Source organism: Fusarium phalaenopsidis (assembly GCF_050370095.1).
Source record: "Fusarium phalaenopsidis strain FUZ10S chromosome Unknown contig_32332, whole genome shotgun sequence".
Classification (NCBI taxonomy): Eukaryota; Fungi; Ascomycota; class Sordariomycetes; order Hypocreales; family Nectriaceae; genus Fusarium; species Fusarium phalaenopsidis.
In genome coordinates this window covers 734,010-751,770 of record NW_028145391.1, presented here as the reverse complement: position 1 = coordinate 751,770, position 17,761 = coordinate 734,010, and the positions used below count along the sequence as shown (strand labels likewise).

At 53.2% G+C, this 17,761-nt stretch overlaps 6 protein-coding genes across 6 annotated transcripts; 4 read left to right on the top strand and 2 right to left on the bottom strand.

Moving 5' to 3' along the window:
* Positions 1 to 2,135: 2,135 nt before the first annotated feature.
* LRP88_13234 (uncharacterized protein) lies at positions 2,136 to 4,246 on the top strand (the record flags this gene model as incomplete). The annotated part of the gene is made up of 2 exons (XM_083249609.1): positions 2,136 to 2,329; positions 2,380 to 4,246. 2 exons carry the CDS (start codon positions 2,136 to 2,138, stop codon positions 4,244 to 4,246), a joined length of 2,061 nt encoding a protein of 686 aa, XP_083093943.1.
* A 744-nt stretch (positions 4,247 to 4,990) lies between these two features.
* On the top strand, positions 4,991 to 6,590 carry LRP88_13233 (uncharacterized protein; the record flags this gene model as incomplete). The annotated part of the gene is made up of 4 exons (XM_083249608.1): positions 4,991 to 5,664; positions 5,721 to 5,856; positions 5,912 to 6,249; positions 6,305 to 6,590. 4 exons carry the CDS (start codon positions 4,991 to 4,993, stop codon positions 6,588 to 6,590), a joined length of 1,434 nt encoding a protein of 477 aa, XP_083093942.1.
* A 2,971-nt stretch (positions 6,591 to 9,561) lies between these two features.
* On the bottom strand, positions 9,562 to 11,287 carry LRP88_13232 (cytochrome P450; the record flags this gene model as incomplete). The annotated part of the gene is made up of 3 exons (XM_083249607.1): positions 9,562 to 10,506; positions 10,555 to 11,002; positions 11,055 to 11,287. 3 exons carry the CDS (start codon positions 11,285 to 11,287, stop codon positions 9,562 to 9,564), a joined length of 1,626 nt encoding a protein of 541 aa, XP_083093941.1.
* Positions 11,288 to 12,566: 1,279 nt separating this feature from the next.
* Positions 12,567 to 13,821, top strand: LRP88_13231 (uncharacterized protein; the record flags this gene model as incomplete). Its single annotated transcript, XM_083249606.1, has 3 exons — positions 12,567 to 12,765; positions 12,813 to 13,027; positions 13,081 to 13,821. The coding sequence occupies 3 exons, from the start codon at positions 12,567 to 12,569 to the stop codon at positions 13,819 to 13,821; spliced, it is 1,155 nt and encodes a 384-aa protein (XP_083093940.1).
* A 791-nt stretch (positions 13,822 to 14,612) lies between these two features.
* Positions 14,613 to 16,165, top strand: LRP88_13230 (soluble quino protein glucose/sorbosone dehydrogenase; the record flags this gene model as incomplete). Its single annotated transcript, XM_083249605.1, has 3 exons — positions 14,613 to 14,915; positions 14,971 to 15,727; positions 15,780 to 16,165. 3 exons carry the CDS (start codon positions 14,613 to 14,615, stop codon positions 16,163 to 16,165), a joined length of 1,446 nt encoding a protein of 481 aa, XP_083093939.1.
* Positions 16,166 to 16,569: 404 nt separating this feature from the next.
* Positions 16,570 to 17,735, bottom strand: LRP88_13229 (GTPase-activating protein SEC13; the record flags this gene model as incomplete). Its single annotated transcript, XM_083249604.1, has 4 exons — positions 16,570 to 17,326; positions 17,388 to 17,512; positions 17,608 to 17,649; positions 17,733 to 17,735. 4 exons carry the CDS (start codon positions 17,733 to 17,735, stop codon positions 16,570 to 16,572), a joined length of 927 nt encoding a protein of 308 aa, XP_083093938.1.
* Between the last annotated feature and the right edge of the window lie 26 nt (positions 17,736 to 17,761).

The following is a 17,761-nucleotide window of genomic DNA, read 5'->3' as shown; positions in this document are numbered from 1 at the left end:
GTGGAAGGATGAAGGGCGACTTGGTCCCCGCGGGCATGTGCAGCGGGATGGCCCATCACGCAAATAAATGAGACACCAGAACATCGACGAGGGTTGAATGAATCATTATAAACATGATGAAATTTTTTTAGAATAAAATATATTAAAATAATCAGAGAAATATCATAAAGAGCAAATACTTCAGAACTCTTTTATTTACTCTCATTATACTCTTTTGGCTACCTTTAGGGGAGCATAAGCTAAGATGTCTGTACTGGTGTCTCGTTTTTTCCTTTGACCGGGATGCCCATGAGGCCCAGGATATGCCTGAACAGGCCCAAGTCGCCGAGAGCTTGATGCCAGGGGACGTGCTACAGCACCCGCTGAGCTGCTCCCTTGCGGAGCACAGCAGGCCTGGCATCTCACTAGGTAGGTCCATCCAGGGGACTTTGTCGCTAGCTCACACTTTCCCACCAACGGTTATTGCCTCTGGGGTGGAGGCATCTCGCTCCAGCCAGACTTTCATTTCGCGGTCAAGAACGGACCCTAGAGGCTTGGCCCTGACGACGACACTCGGGCTGGTGCTCGACGTCTAGCCGGAACAAGACTTGGGATGGTTCAGAAGTCGAGGGACCAATTGGGGGATCATCGTCATTGGATCCACGATAGCTCACCGTCCTCGGCCAATTCCCTGTTTCCAGCAACACCAGCGCCAAGCACCTCATCCGACGACGACGTCTGCGACTGTACGTACGCACGTATGTATGCCAGGGCGCTGCGTCACCTGGTGGTACGCATCTCGATTGGAGACTAGGTTGGCTGTGAAAGAAATCAGCTCGCATACAAGGTGGACCTCTCGTTTGACTGGTTCCCTTTGAATGGTCTTGTCCCAAAGGGCAGCAAATTTGGGTGGCTTGCTGGCGAGGGGCTGGAAACGGGGGTCAAGCCTGGAAACCGGGTACAGATCTCATCCCCTCTGGATGTCGACAGCCTGGTCTGGAAGTCTTGGGCTGCCAAAGGGAGCAGCCGGTGAGCCCAAAGACGGGAATCGTGCTGCCCACGTTGACCCCGTTGGTGCGATGTGATGTGATGCAATGCCATGTCTCGGGTTGCCGCCAACGGCGACAATCACAGGTCCTGTACGCAGTGCACTCTGCTCGGTGGACGGTACCCATCTCATACTGTACCCGGGCGGATTGCCAAGACTCGACACCACTCGGCTCTCTCTGAATGGCGTCTCAGGCACCGAGTACGCCTCGCCCGGACACGCACATCCCCGCTATCCATATCTCCTTGCTGCGTTGTCGTCCCATTTTACCAGAAGCCCTTTGCAGGTAGATCTGAGAAATCGTCACACAACGCTGCCCTGGGCGTCTATTAGGGCTTTCTCAGGGAGATCAAGTCGTCCTGCATACTGCACGGATGCATTTAAAGCACAGGCTCATCTGGATGCTGGAAAGTGGAGGCATGGATGGATAAAAATGTCACAGTTCCAGACAAAGACCCGTCAAGTGACGGAGATGAGACGGGCAAGGGCGAAGTAGAGTGGGACAACGTGTCGGCAGATGTGATGAGACGAATTATTTGAAGGAAGCCGAGATATTTACAACATTTCGACCCCGTATCCGTGACTATTATTATCCGGGTACCTACCAACACGGAGGAGAGACCTCCGTTACCAGTCATCATGTTCGTAGCAGGGGCACAGTCGAAGCAGGGGCAGCTGTTGTATCGTCATTGGTGACGATAGTTCACACGTCCTTTGGAGCTGCGTGCCGCCGTCATGCCACGATGAATCCCCCTTCAAAGTCTTGTCTCACACACGTGCACTTGCATACACGGCGTTGAACAAACTCGGAGGCGGCATATGAGGAGCTGCTTCTTTGGGTTCCATCATGGAGCTTCCCTGTCGCTTCCACGCCAGGGGCCGCTTGTCATCGGGAAGTGACCTTGAACTTTGCTCCTTATCGATAAGGCATGTTTCGACGTCGCAGCTCCAGATGGATTGGATGCCTTTGCGCCAGCTCCATCATCAGTTGAAACACGTTGAATGACGCCCTGTCCTGCATTTGCGCGGCCTTCGCTATCTACAGCCAACGAAATTCCTCTTTCAATGCCCTGATAATATTCGCGCCATTATACCGATATCCGGTCCCATGTCCTATAAACGCTCTCGCGCGACCTACGAGGCTGACCTTCACGCACCCTTTGCGACTTTTGGAACGCCGCTGCCTGATGACCCTGAAGCCCGAGATGATGGCTCCTTTGTGCCAATTTGGAAGCAGGAGGTGAGGGATGAGAGAGGTAGGAAACGGCTTCACGGCGCATTTACTGGAGGATGGAGCGCAGGGTTAGTACTACCCATTCACGTACGATTGAGCTGCGCTGACCTCATGATAGATACTTCAACACGGTCGGATCTAAAGAGGGTTGGACGCCTTCAACCTTTGTTTCTAGTCGCAGTAACCGCCGCAAAGATGACGCCGCTCCCGCGCAACAGCGACCTGAAGATTACATGGACGAAGAGGATCTTGCTGATGCCGCCGAAGCTCAGAAGCTCCAGACCTCGCAGGCCTTTGCTGGCCTTGGATCTTCCGGGCAAGAAGCTGGCAGTGGAGGCTTGATGGGACTACTCAGAGCTGATGGCGATACCATGGGCTTGAAGCTGCTTCGGAAGATGGGCTGGAGGGATGGCCAAGGCATTGGCCCCAAGATTCGAAGAAGCGCCCGGCTCGACCTTGACGGAAGCTCCGAAGCTGGCGAAACACATTTATTCGCCCCCGACAACACAAAGATGATTCAGTTTATACGCAAAACCGACCGAAAGGGCCTGGGCCATGAGGGGGAAGCCAAATTGACGGGCCTCAGCAAAATTACAGCTGCAGCAGACGATGACGATGACGACGAGGAACCCCAAAGCGGCAGTTTACGAAGTACATCTCTACTTTCTACGGGTAGACAGAAACCCAAACCTGGACGCGGCGGTATCGGGGTGGGCATTCTAAACGATAATGGCTCTGATGAAGAGGATCCTTATGAAATTGGACCCAAGATTCGGTACAACCGCGTCATTGGAGGTGATAAGAAGAAGAAAAAGGTCAAAAAGGTGGCAGCTCCTGTCAATCCAGCTTTGAAGAATGCGCCGGTATTTGTCTCCAGGACTGCCCGAGCCGGCAATGGCCTTCGTCGGTGTTACGATGGGCGTTTACCTCTGGATGGCTTTGTTCTCGCCAAGATTACAGAGGATCTGGCTGACCTCTTGTTGGAATATGCACCGCCCCCTGTTCCAGAAGGATGGGTGTCTTCAAAAGCGCCGACAAACCAGGCGACATCTACAACATACACGTCAACGGCAGACGCAGCCAAAGCGTCTACACACGATGCCAAGTCAAGAGCAGCGCTTCTCGGGGAGAAGGCTCTTCCTGGAAAATCCGTGTTTGACTTCATCTCTAGTTCGGCGCGTGATAAACTAGCTGCTGCATCTGGAAGAAAAGATCTCCCTCCCGGGCTTGGCGAGGTGCCGGAGGGTTTCGCCATGACGGAGGAGGAAAAGCAACAGGTGCTGTGGGACGAAGCACCCAAGCTGGATCGTGAAACAGCCGTTGCAGCAATATCAAGAGGCTCAGCTGGGCCATACGCAGACGACGAGGCGAAAAAGGCCCGTTATCGAACATATTTGGAACACTTTGCAACCGGGAACCAGCCGTTGCCGTACAAGCCCAAAGGAATGGCGGACGATGATTTCGCGCGGGAACTAGCCGAGTTTTACAACTGCGCTAGGATTTTCAAGCCCATGACGGGGTTCATGGCATCTCGCTTCACAACAGCGAAGAAACCATCAGTCACTTCAACAGATGGGTCAACAGGGGCTGAGCTTCTGTCAAAGCCTGAGCCAAAAGCAGCCGACCCGGCAGAGGAGGCGGCCAAGGTTGGCATGTATGGCAAGTTGACTAGAACAGTCGAGGACTTTTACCCAACGAGACTGCTGTGTAAGCGGTTCAACGTCAAGGCACCGGCAAACTCTCGACCAGACAAGGAAGCGGAGACAAGTAACTCAAGAGGCCCAGGGCCAATGGAGGATACGGGAGGCATGACGGCCCCTGTTGGAGAGGCCAAATACATCGAGAGCGCTCCATCAACGACAGGAACAACGCCAACTCCCAAACCGGAGCCGGTTATCAATCCAGACAAGAATGAGGCTTTGGAGGGAAAGACGGCTCATGATGAGGTGCTTCGGGCGATCTTTGGGGACAGCGATAGCGAATAATATCCAGTAATAGAGCACAAAGAAGGCATTGGGGACTTGAATATATATGCCTGATGATACATAGACAAAATACCATGTCGATCCTAACTACACAGGGTCAGGGTGATTGATTGTTGACAATGGAAACCATCCATCACAACCCCTTCATTCATCCCAAGCCCAGCGCATGCAACTCCAACGCCCCTAGCGCCTCCACCTCCTAAAGCTGGGCGGCTAAGGACCCTGCTAGCGAGCAAGAGACCCCTCTGATTGGCTGAATGCGTGCGCCGCGGGGCTCCAATTTAGGTTCCACAGCCTAGAGCCCGCTGGATAGCGAGCCTCTCTCCGCTCAAGCTCAGGCTCAGGGGAGCAGCCGTCGAATGAGGGATCGCGCCGAGTGTGCTTGTGCCTTGAGGTTGGCTGCCCATCCCGTCCCGTGGGTTGAGGTGCTGGAATCCATGCTCCATCTCGCCAACCAACCTCAATCACGCATCACATCACAATCGCCATTCAGCTTCACAGCGCGACTGAGAAGCCACTGTCTGGGAAACGAGGCCCCATTCGACTGTTCGAACTACCGACGCTTCACCCTGCTTTGCCTAGCACTCTTGCATTTAATGTTGCAACCCCGACACTAGGTTATTCGCCTCCTCAACCTCGAATCGGTGAACCAAGTCCTCTCGACCATCCTCTCTCTCCCCCCATTCATCTGCCCGCGCGCTCTCCCATCGTACGCCGATCTGGCGTTAGGTACAAGCCGCCACACTGTCTGAACCGCAGGAAGCTGGTATCGGACCATCTGTGTCCTTGGAGTTTGAGAAGAAGACGCCGTCGATCGCCTCATCGACGACACCCAGCACGCGCACATCGTCAATCCATCATCGCGAGCCGACACCCGAAGACCTCAAGACCCCCGAACAACCCGAGTCGCACATTCTCTTGAGCCGCGAGCAGTCTCCGCCGCCGCAGTATCCCGCCTCCGAGGCTTCTTCCTCGCGCCCTCCCCCCTTCTCGTCGCTCTTTACCTCACCACCGGACCACGCCCACCAGCGTCCCAGCAAGTTCACCACCTTTGTCGTCACTTCTCACTGCGAAGGAGAAGCTTCAGGCTCTGCCGCGCCAGCATACGAGTCTTTTACCGCCCCGCGAGCAGCGCAGCCTTTTGACCCGGACCAGACCGCCAGTGCCTTTCGCGATCCAGTCGCAGAGACCAAGCGCGCACTTCCCCAGGATACCAAGGGGGATTCCAGTCGCAAGGACGACGACGCAGAGCCGCCGCCGGCTTACTCGGAGGGAGATAGTCCCCTCCTCACATTCTCGTACCTGATGGCTGCCGCAGGAGGAGCTTCGAGTATTATTACTCAGGTGCAGCAGGGTGGGCCGCCTGTGAACACCATTGGAGATGTCGGAGCCGATGAGACGATTGCTATGGACCTTAGGTGAGGCTTGTGATGTGAAGCAGCAAACTCGAGCGGCAGAGACTAACTGAAAATAGGGGCACCAGGTTCTACCTCTCTAGAGATGAGTTGCTCACTTTGCCCGAGTTTGTACTGCTATCCTTGTTCCCCAACGGCCTCTTCCCTGAAGGACACATGGGTGGTTTCTCGGATGGTGATGCCGTGCAAGTAGACGTAAGCCCACGCTCTCTCATCACCGTAAAGTTCACCTTACCAACATGTGCTACAGTACGACCCTGCTTCTTTGCAGTATATGCTTGACTTCTTCCGGGACGTGGCACAATCGATCCCCACAGACCCGTCACCAAGCGTGTCGCAGGATGAAGATGCGCCATCTCTTGGGGCCTCGCGCGACGACTCTAAGCGAGCCGGCATCATTGTGCTCCGCGAGGACCTGGACTTTTACGCCATCCCTCCGCGACCAGACATTGGCCAGCTGGACATGATTGCGGTGAAGCGGGCCGCTGCAGAGGCTCTGCAGAAGCAGGACGGCATCTTTTCCGGTTTGAAGCGAAGTGACGAGCCTGGTACCACCGAGGCCCATCTTATTGAGATGTTGACGGCAGGGTGAGTTTGTTCCAACGGGTCCAAGCATGTGTACCATACTGACCTCACCTTTTAGCGGCTTCAACCACGACGACCGATGGGGTCACCGCGCAGGCGAGCCCAACAAGGCCGTCATCTGCAGTCTGGCGCTCGCCCGGCTGCGCAGCGACATCCGTGGCAACGAGATGGGAAACAACGCCGTAGGCATGGCGCAAAAGCTCCTCCTCTTCTGGCGCAAGCCTGCACGACGATGCTGGTGGGAAGGCGTCGAGCTCGAAAACGTCGATGGTGTCGAAGGCAAGCTCAAGGTCTGGATCCGAAGAGTATGGACCCTCGAGATGAGCGTTATTGGCCTACGTTAGACGGGTCGTCCTCCTGTTCCCCCTAGAGTCAAGAACGCGTTATAGTCCTCCTCCCCGATTCTCTTTTGTCTATTCTATCTTGATTTCCCCACCCTTTTTCTTTACACCTTCTTACTAGGCTATCCACATTCTTCTTTCTTCACTTATCTCGAGACCTGAGCTGTTGGAGGGTGGAGGACCACTGGGGAAAAAAGAGAACATACGTTGAAGGGCAGGTCAAGTCGAGATTGCACGGGTCGGGCGTCAGGGTGCCATTGGAATGGTCTTTTTTTTTTTTTGTTCTCTACTAAACTCTTTTTCTTGTTTTCTTTTCTTTGCTATGCTTTTATACAGCGCAGAGACGTTTGTACTACACAAAGACTGTATGTAGCCTTCTCTCTCTCGGGTCGCTGGCTAAAGGTGTGGGGATGCGGTTGTGGTGGATGAGTTGTGTGAGGAGACAGTTGGATGATATTATTGCATGCCAGAGATACAGCGTTTGAAGAGCATGAAGCGAGGAAAGAAATAGGATATCGTCATCTGTGTGTCCAGTGAGTGATGTGACTTTGCAATCTCTGGGAGACTGTCGTGTTAACCCGAGTACAAGTGATATATACCTCTGCACAGCGGCTTACGACCACATGCCTCTGTCGCCCCGATTCCCGTTTCAACATTTTACTTAGATCTTTTCTTAAGTGTCCCTTTTCATCACCATCGTGTTTTAGCAGACACATGTGTACATTGATGGATCGCCCCTTTACACAGTCTCCCATGATCACTTACCGACGGCTGTCAACCGACCGCACCTTCCTCACTCGTGCTTGCAGTGATCTCGGCCTACCACACCTGCCTGGAGAAAGAGCCATGGAGCTGGCTGCCCTGAGCCTGCTTTGTGAGTTCCATGCCCAGGAACCCATCTCTGTCGAGCCCCAAAGCACCCAGATTCTCCTTGTATCCATAGCTTCTTGTCTTGGTGTAACCTTCATCTTGTAAACTCTACCTTCTTTATCATTTCAGCATCTCAAAGTCGTACCTTTTCATATTTCTATCATGGCGAGGGTCGAAAGCTTGGCGGCGGCAGTCCGGAAACTCGAGGCAATTCTTGACCCCGGCCTACGACGAGAAGTGTTGCCCTGCATAGCGAGCCATATTGAAGATATGATATCGAAGATGAGCGTCGTGGATGCTGATCTCCCCATGAAGCAGTCATGGGCAGAGTTCCGAGTGCTTGTTCAGAAATTGGAGAAATGGGATCATGCCGATGAACCATTGCTAAGCAGGGGCAAATTTGGCTGCTTCATCTGGGTGAGTTGGGCCCTCCCTCAGTTTCATATAAAAGCTCATGCTTGTAGGGTCCGATGAGGTTTCTCCTCGAAGTGAGCTACCTACGCACAGCACCTTCTCATTATGGGGGGGATAGCTGATGGCCATAGGTTGCCCAAACTGATGTCGAGATATTCGGCAGGCTCCTTGACGCTTATTCCAAGATTGGGCAGGGGATTGTAGACCTGGTGGAGGGCGGGGAAGGAGCTGAGCTCTTTGCTCACTTCACTCAACTGTGCGACGAGAACTTGTCGGAGGTGTTGGATTTCCATTTTGAAGCTTTGGGGTTTTTGAGACACTCTGGTCCGAGATCTTGAGATCGATTCTGACCATCTTGCACGAACAAAAGCCAGGATTGGATGCATTCTTCAGATCAGAACCAAAACAGAGCCACGAAAAGCTTCAAGAAGTGCTGGAGGACGAATCGAGCGACCCCGGGCCCCCAAAACGCTGTAAGCTGACCACGGAGAGCGACCACGAGATACAAGAAGCCGACGAAAAGCACAAGTTGGCCATGAGCGAGCTCAAGGTCAAACTTCAGAGCCCAGACTATCGGAGAGATCATGAGGGATTCACCAAACACAGGATTGAGTTCAATTCAGGGACTTGGATCTTCTCTGAGGCAAAATTTCAGTCTTGGTATTGCAGTACTGATAACATGATTCTGTGCATCAGTGGTCTGCCTGGCATGGGTAAGCAACCTGCCTCTCACAAGAGCAAGAGATTATTGAATCTGACTGCAAAAACAGGCAAGACAACACTAATGTCAACAGTGGCAAGCAAATTCCTGGCCGAAAAACAGGATTTCGGCAATCAAATCTTAGTCGGCTACTTCTATTTCAGTTATGGCTTACAATACCCGCACAACAGCCTTCTGCGTGCTCTCTTGGAGCAGTTCATGGACCAGAATGAGACATTGCTGAGCGAACTCGTCGACGAGCACCTGCATGCTTACGCTGATAGAATCAGGGAATCAGGAATGCTACAGAAACTTATCAAACGAGCCATGGAGACGCACAGCACCACCTTCTTGGTTCTGGATGGTCTGGACGAATACACCTACAAGGAAATAGGCCTAACGGTAAAATGGTTACTCGACACAGCTAAAACCCTACCATCTGAGTCGAACTTGCGAATCATCATCTCATCTCGACGTGATAGCACTGGCTTGCATTAGCGTTTCGACTTGTACCCGTCGATATCGTTAGAGAGATCTGCCCACACCAAGGATGTGCGGCAGTTCTGTGGCCAGTGTTGCAGAGAAATACAGGACAAGTTTGGCTTGATGCCGGAAAAGGGGAGGAGATTGCTAAGAGGGTTGCGAAACTATCAAACGACAATTTTCTCTACGCTCGAGTCCTCCTTGGCCATGTTCTCAGCTATCCAGTACTGGGTTGACAGAACTCGTGAGCCTCTTGGTCAAGGTCAAGACTATCGATGCACTACCTGAAGAATCGATAGAGGAGGCCACGGAATGGTATGATATGACGCTTCTGGCACCACAAGAGATGGACGACAATATTGACGACATCATTGATGACAACACTATTCGTAAATGAACTAAACAATAAACTTCTTTTGGAGGGTGAGGGAGGGTGAACGAGTTAATAGCTGTTCAATCAAGTAGAAGGTATCACAATTTATTTAATCTCTTCGATCAGGTCTCTGGCTACGCTGCCCTTGTCCTCTTTGCGAGCTGAACCATGGGCCCGTCTCTAATTCCGACAAAAATGTCGTACAGTTGATACTGGTCGACAGTCTGGCGACCCTCAATGGCTTCAGGACTGCCACCTCCCAGGTTGCTAGCCGGGTCACGACGAACCTCAAAGTTGTAGATAATCTTGGCCAGAACCAGGTTCATCTCGAGGTATGCCAGGTTCTTGCCGACGCAGCCTCGAGGTCCAGCAGAAAAGGGCATGAATGCGCTCTGAGCCAGGGCAAGTCTCTCGGCCGACGCACCCGTAGTGTCATCCTCATCAACGATCCAGCGTTCGGGCTGGAACTTGAAGGGCTCCGGGAAGTATTCTGGGTTGTGGTGCATGCAGTACGAGACTGTGCTCACCTTGATGCCCTCGGGGATGTACTCTCCGTCCACGACAATACCGCCGTTTTGGACTTCTCGGGATAGATCGGCGGGGACAGGGGGGCTCATTCTGAGAGTTTCTTCGATGAAAGCTCGGAGATACTTGCAAGAGTGAAGAGTTGGGCCGCTCTTGATCTCATCGAGGCTTGAAAAAGTGGATGTAATCTCGTCTGCCAACTTTTGCTGAACTTCAGGGTTTCGAGACAGGTAGAAGAACGCAGCAGCAGTGGTAATGGCCGTAGTATCAGAACCAGCGATGATGAGGGATTCGCTCTCGCCAAAGAGCTCATCCGGGCTGTATCCCTTGCCTGTCTCGGGGTCCACAGCCTTGAACAGGTAGTGGAAAAAGTCCTTTCGGCCACCACCCTCTGACTTTTCAGCAGAGTGCTCGACGCGAGCCCGCTCAGCGAAGCACTTTTCGACAAATGTCTGCCAGTTCTTGAGGCCTGGGGGAGCGGCGGTGGCGAGGAGCTGGTTGAGGCCTCGGGGCTTGAGCCAGACCCAGAGGGCTGTGAAGGGAGAGTACGCGATCTAGTACGGTTAGCAAGGAGATGGGTGTGATGATAAAGTAGATCTTACAGGGTGTAGAATCCCCAAAAAGTCAGTCATGAGTCCAGGGACATAACGAAGCTCACTCTCAGGCTCCTTCATGCCAAACGACTTTCCAAAGCAGAGATCACCCAGGATATCAAAGATGAGATGATCAGCCCATCGAGCCATGTTCAACGACCTAGACCACTTCTCCCCATCCCCAATCTCCTCGACGATGAGCTCGCACCAGCGGTCGACGTTCTCGTGGATGAAAGGCTCGCAGGAGCGGAGGGCCTTGTCGGAAAAGGCATTGTTCATGACGCGCCTCTTGCGGGCGTGGACGTTCTTGTCGATGGTGTTCCACGTCGTCATGGCGTGGACGTTGCGTGGGTACGCCTTGTAGTACTCGGCTTTCTTGACATTGGCCTTGTTGTTGAAGATTGTTTTCAGGCCCGTCGGGGTGTTGACCAGGACGCTGTTGGGGGTGATGCGGAAGCTAGGGCCTTTGACTGTGTCAACAGGTTGCGTCTAAGGTGGGTGAGGTTGACTTGCCATATTGCTGCTGCAACTGCCAGAACCAAATGTGTCGATCCTTCTTTTGCGTGTGGATGTAAGCTGGGAACGCCGAGATACGAGCCCAGAAGGGACCCGGGTACTTGGCCAGGGGGTGAAAGTAGAGCCTGTAGATGACGACAGAGACGACATAGCTCAGTGCCAGTGAAGACACCAGCAAGATGACTTGAAGAGGAGTAGTCCTCTCAACCACAAGTTGAAGAGACATTTTCGTTTGCCTTGTCTTCACCAACTTACACAGCAAGCAACAAGCAAGCAGAAGAGTCGAGAGAGAGTCGGCGGGTATTAAAGAGTGAGTGGCCAAGACATTTCGTTAACCGCCCACTCACGACGAACTGATTATGCATCCAGCTGTACCCGACCTGATTCATTCGCAAAGATAATACGTGCTCCTCCTGAATCATGCAGCCCAATAGATGAAACCATTTCCAGCCGCACAAGTCTAGCGCAGGCATCTAGTAATAGTAGTATGTATCCGTCGGCCCAGGGCACAAATATTCGGCAGCGCAGCGAATCTCCTCGTTTGGGAGTGTCCACCGGCGGCGGCGCGCTTACAATAGTGGCTTGGTAAGGACGGGACCCATCGTCAGCATTATCCCTGAAGCTGAAGAAGAAAGTTGGATAACCGAGTTCTGGGAGTTTTGCGAGCTGCTGCTGCTGCTGCCGCACGTCATGGTTGAGGCGAGACATTGGTTGGCTCTGAGGAGGGTCATGGAGTTGGCAGCGCATGTCAAAAAGGACAGGATCATCCTCTCTCGATCGACACGTGGCGACCCAGAGATTATGGAAATGAGATCCTCCCCCAAGTTCAGCCTTTATCAGGCGTGGTTTTCTATTCGCGCGGGTTTTGCGAGTCTTGTCCCAAGTCTTGGTAGTTGGTCAACCAGCAACGCCCGGTCTCTGAATCTCCATCAACGCCAAGAGGCTAGGATTCGGGCTGCGATCTAAAAGTCTCCGTCCCGTTTCCCCGGCCAATCAGATGCTGAGAAAAGGGTGACTGGAAATGGCACGGGCAGGACTTGGCGGGAAGATCCTAGTTCCTTGTCAACTCTCTTCTCCACACCCCGTCTCCCTCCCTCCCCCTGCTCTCTGAAGATGTCCGTATCGACGGCGGATCTAAGACTGAGCGGACGATCCTGGCAAGCGCGGCATAGCATCAGCTGTATGGATTGAATCCTTCAATTTCTCCTGCATGTCTTGGGGTTTCCGAGTCAGGAACCGGTATCGAATCTGGAATGGTTCTTCTAGCCGAGTCAAGATTGGCTTCTGCGGCTGATCATGAAAGTGGCCTCCTAGTTCCGTGGACCATGAGGAACGCCACCTCGTAGTGTAACTGGGTCAAGGTCAAGGTCAAGGAGCCCTCTCTTGCATCCTGCTGGCTGCCGGGCTGCATTAAATGCAAAGTCTTTGACCCTCCCAGTTCCCTGCCCTTGGGAATGCATTGATTGTTGTTGTTGGTAACCTGTCAGATCGGATCTTCAAAAGCAATGGCCGAAAGCCTTGACAGCTATCGATCCCGCCTCGATGGCGCGGCGATAGCGACCTATGTCATGGTCATGCTGATCGTTCCTTTAAAGATCTGGTGCAGGAAAAAGACGGGAGGGTTGGCACGGTTGGGGCTCGACGATGCCCTCTCGGTTGTGACTCTGGTGTTTGCCAATGTGTTTTTCTACATCACCATGATTGGTAAGTATCCTCTCAGGCCTTCAGGGCAACTCATTGACCTTTGATAGGATTGCGGCCATATCTTGGTCGTCATGTTGGTACCGATATCTCGATGGAACAAGTTGTCGACTTTCTTCGATATCTCTTTGCGGCATCCTTAACCTACGTCTTCGCCATCGCATTTATCAAGTTGACGATCCTCGCTCTGTACTGGAAGTTGTTCTCCATCACGGCACGCGTGCCAATCGCGATTCTCTTCAGTTCAGTCGTCATCTGGATGGTGGTGCTGGTAAGATATTCATCCCCCCTGACTGTCTTCAGCTGTTAACCTGTCAGGTCTTTGTCGCGACGTTTTCGTGTAACCCCGTCGAGAAGCAGTGGAACATCCTGATCGAGCATGGAAAATGCATGGAACAAAAGCCCGTCTACCTCGGAGGCTCCCTCCCCAACGTCATCATCGACTTTGTCCTCGTGGGCATGCCTCTCCCCTCGGTCTTTCGACTCAACATCCCCCTCGGACGACGGCTGATCCTGGCGGGCATGTTTACACTCGGCTTCTTCATCTGCATCGTGTCCATCATCCGATTGACCATTGTCATGTCGATCCGAACCGACGACAGAAATGTCACGTACAATCTGAGGGACTTTATGCTTTGGTCGACGGTTGAGATCAACATTGGACTCGTCTGTGCCTGTCTGCCGAGCATGCGTCCACTGCTCCAAGTCATTGGACTAAGTCGACTGTTCTCAACAGGACGTGGAACGAGCGAGCCAAGCGGACCAACTGGAAACAGCAGCAGTTACCCGCTGTCTCGAACAGAGGGATCACGACCTCGCAAGAAGGGAGGCATCTTTTCCACACTGGCCGGTCTATCAAAGATTGACAGCGACGAAGACGAGTTCCAGATGATTGACGACATCTCTGGACGTCAGGGTAAAAACAAGGTCGAGATTGGCGCCTCACGAACAAGCAACGAGACAGACAGTGAGTCGAGAGCTACCGCTGCCATCTCGGTGCAGAAAGACTGGAGTGTCTTGGTGGTAGGCGAGAACTCGAAGCAGCGCAACGAGTCATGAAGCCGGGAATAGCAACATAAAAATAAGCGGTGTCTTGGGAAAACGATACGATAGATAGTTTAATACGACGGTCAGGGTCCATCTCCCATTGATGTAAGTGGCTGACGTGCATTTTGAAAGCAGGGGCCGTATGGTGATTGTGTTGGTTGGTATGTGTGCCAAGGAAAGTGGCTCTTGTGAGTGCCGATGAGGTATTTGATGAATGAGGAAGAAGAGTAATTAATTCCTTGGGGTATTTGTTGAAGCTATTCACTTCCTTCCCGAACAATGGCAACAATGGCTTATGCAATGTTCGATACCCCGGATCATCGGCCGGCAACGGCACGGCACACGGCATGTGTGAGTTTGACTTGCGGGGAAGGAGCGAAGCCGTCATCCGACAACGTTCTTTTAACGGCAGCAATGTCACTCGTACAACAACTATGTAGAAGCAAACTAGCGAATACGTCGGCAGTCTCGTATAGCAAAGTACCAGAAAACTCCCGTGGCGGCCGTGCACTGCCTCGTTCAACAAGGTGAAAAAAGCCAAGGAAATCATGGGCATGTGATCAGATTGCCCGTTCTAGTGATGCGTTGGCTGGGGAGGAGGGTCTTGGCGTGCACGCGACGAACAAGAGACAAGAACCTCAAAGAGGGTGAATCTCGCGCTTACAGTGACATGCATCCTGTTTCTGTTTCATATACTCGACATCTTTTCATGATGAGATTCTAGTATAGTATTCAATCCATACTCTACATTTCCCTTTACCTTTGTCCTGAATATCAGCATCATTATCCCCCTCACCGTCATGATGCTCTCCTTCCCCCGCATCCTGACATCACTCCTCTGCATCTCCCTCGCCTCTGCTCAATCCTCGGGCCAATGCAAGATCAATAGCCTCAAGACCTCGTACGCGGCTCCTGTCGCCGCCGACGGCTGGTCTTATCGTCTTGTCGCCACTGAACTCTCTCGTCCGCGCGGCATCCTCTTTGATACCGAGGGTGCCCTAGTTGTCGTCGACACCGGTGTAGGTCTCGTGCATCTGGAACTTGAGGACCAAGGGAAGACTTGTCTACGGGTCCGCAAGAAGACGGTACTACTCGAGAATGAAGATGTAAGCCACTTACACCTAATCCTAACTTCCAATACGTTTACTGACAACATCCAAGCTCAATCATGGCATCGCCATCTCCAAAGATGGCCGCACCCTTTACGCCTCAACTGACGACGAGGTTTATTCGTGGTCCTACGACCCTTCGGCCGTCCGCCTCAGCGAGTCGTCCGAACGTACCCTTGTCACGAACATGACAAACACTGGCCACACCTCGCGCACCCTCCTCCTCTCAGAGAAGCACCCAGGCGTGCTCGTCGTATCCCGCGGAAGTCAGGGCAACGACGACGTGGAAGCCGAGGACCGATCCACAGGCCACTCGCAACTACGAGCCTTCAACGTCTCGGCTTTGGGTGAAAATTCCAAGCCGTATGATTACCTCGACGGCGACCTACTCGGCTGGGGTCTTCGCAACTCCGTCGGCGTAGCGGAGCATCCGGAGACGGGAGGCGTGTACTCGGTCGAGAACTCGGTCGACAATCTCCGCCGCAGAGGCCGTGACATTCACCGCGACAACCCGGCCGAGGAGCTCAACTTTCACGGCTTCCTCAACGGATCCCGTGAGGACCAGGGCGGCAACTACGGATATCCCCTGTGTTACACCATCTGGTCCACCAAGGACTTTCCCAGCCTTGGGGATCTCGAGACGGGCGATCAGTTTCCGGCTGACCGAACAGGGGGACAGTCTGCGCCTAGTGATGAAGAGTGCAACACTGAATATGTCCCTCCGGTGCTTGCTTTCCAGGCTCACACGGCACCTCTTGACATCAAGTTTGACGGAAACGGTACAAAGGCTTATATATCGTTCCACGGCAGCTGTAAGTTCAATCTCTCGCCATGCGTAGCTTTCAGCTCACATGAACCTAGGGAACCGTGATGAACCCGTGGGCTACGAAATCTCCTCCGTAGCCTTCAAAGACGGCCGCCCAACATCACCCTCCAACAGCACAAACGCCACAACGACCATCATCGGCAACCCAGACCTCTCCAACTGTCCGGGCGAATGCTTCCGCCCCGTGGGTCTAGCCTGGGACTCGGAGGGTCGTCTGTGGTTCAGCTCCGACAGCACCGGCGAGATCTTTGTTCTAGCCCAGGACGGCAGTGAGAACAGTGGCAATGACAACGATGACGATGATCGTGGGGAGAGCGGTGGTGATGACGATGATAGCGCTGCTTCTCAGTTCATGCGCCCAAGCTCATGGGCCGTGGTGGTGACGCTCGTGGCTGTTATTATGGGTTTCTTTCTTGCATGATTGACGACTGATGATTGACGGTATGAATTGGGTTCATTTGCTAAACACGATTTGACGCAGGTTTAAGCGTGCGTGCAATGTCTTTGCTAGGAGTTAAGGCGTATAAGGAAGAGCCAAGTTAGTTCAAGCACACATATACCACGGGACAAATACATTATTCAAGTTTCCAGCTCTATTACTATAGTCATGGCATGCTTTCCCTGCTAAAAAAAGGGGGCGATATGATATATTTCACCTCGCAGTGTTTCCCCCCATACAAATCAGGGAACACGTCGTTGTCTTAAACACTCGTAAAGACACACATGGTCACTTGGCGTTCCGTCAAAGAGATGATAGCAAGATAGTCACCCTTTTTTTGCCTTGAACGCCTTGCTCTCACCCTATTCATATCTCGTCCTGTCTCTCTATTCCTCGATCGACTTGACACACTCCCACTCTCCTCGGAGGTTCTCCTTCCACAGCGATACCTTGTTGTCCTGACCGCTGACGGCCAGCACGTTGCCGCTCAGGGACCAGCTGACGCGCCACACGGCCGCCTCAAAGTTGAGCACCTTGGAGTCCCACTGCGTCGGGTTCGAGGGGTCCGAGGTCCAGATCCGGACCGTCTTGTCCTGCGAGGCCGAGGCGATGTACGACTTTTGCAGCACTGTGGGAGACCAGGCCACGTCGCGGACCCAGTCGTTGTGTCCGACTAGCGGCTCGGTCTCCTGCTTGTAGGACTGCGAGGCGGGATCAAAGGCCCAGATCTTGAGGACGTTATCGCAGCCGCCCGTGACGAATCGTCGGTTGCCGGTGGCGGCGGGACCAGGAGCGCTGCTGACGATGCTACCGGGGGTAGTAGCGGGGGCCCAAGAGACAGAGTTGACGCCGAGGCCGTGGGCGGCGAAAGTGGTGTGGTCGATGCTGTTGTCCTTGAACTCGAGGACGCTCACATTGCCGTCGGATGAAGCGCAGGCCAGAAGGCAACCGGCCTCGTGGGGGGACCACGACACGATGTTGACCGAGGCCTTGTGTAGGGGAAAGTCGTAGATGCGCTGCCACGAGCTGTTCTGTCCACCCTGCTCCTTCCAGATAAACACCTTGCCGTCGTAGCCAGCCGACGCCAGGATGTTACCATACTTGGGATGCGCCCAAGCAACACACCAGACGGCACCCTCATGTCTATCCCTCCAGGTCAGCTCCTCTTATCCTTATACCTTCCTTCCAAGCCTCTCGCACTCACCCCTTGAGGGTCTCCAGTAGGCGCTGGGTCTCGCCCTCGATTTCAAAGATCTTGATGGTCTTGTCGCTCGAGCAGGTTGCTAGCTTGCGGCCGTAGTAGTCGAGGACAGCATCATGCTGGAGAAGCTGTCAGCGTGGTTCGCGGGGTTTTGAGTGTATTGTATGATCGGTAGGGGGTCCAGCGATGCATTGCACAGCTGTTGGTTGATCAAGGAACGTACAATCATGTCCTCATGACCAGAGTTGGAGATTACTTGCGCCGCCTAAAGGGGTCAACAGTTAGCTTGTTGCGATTCGACCATGTGATAATGAGAACATGGAAGGCTTCATGAAGCTATAAACATACCATGTTGCTAAGGTTTGCGCCAAAGATTG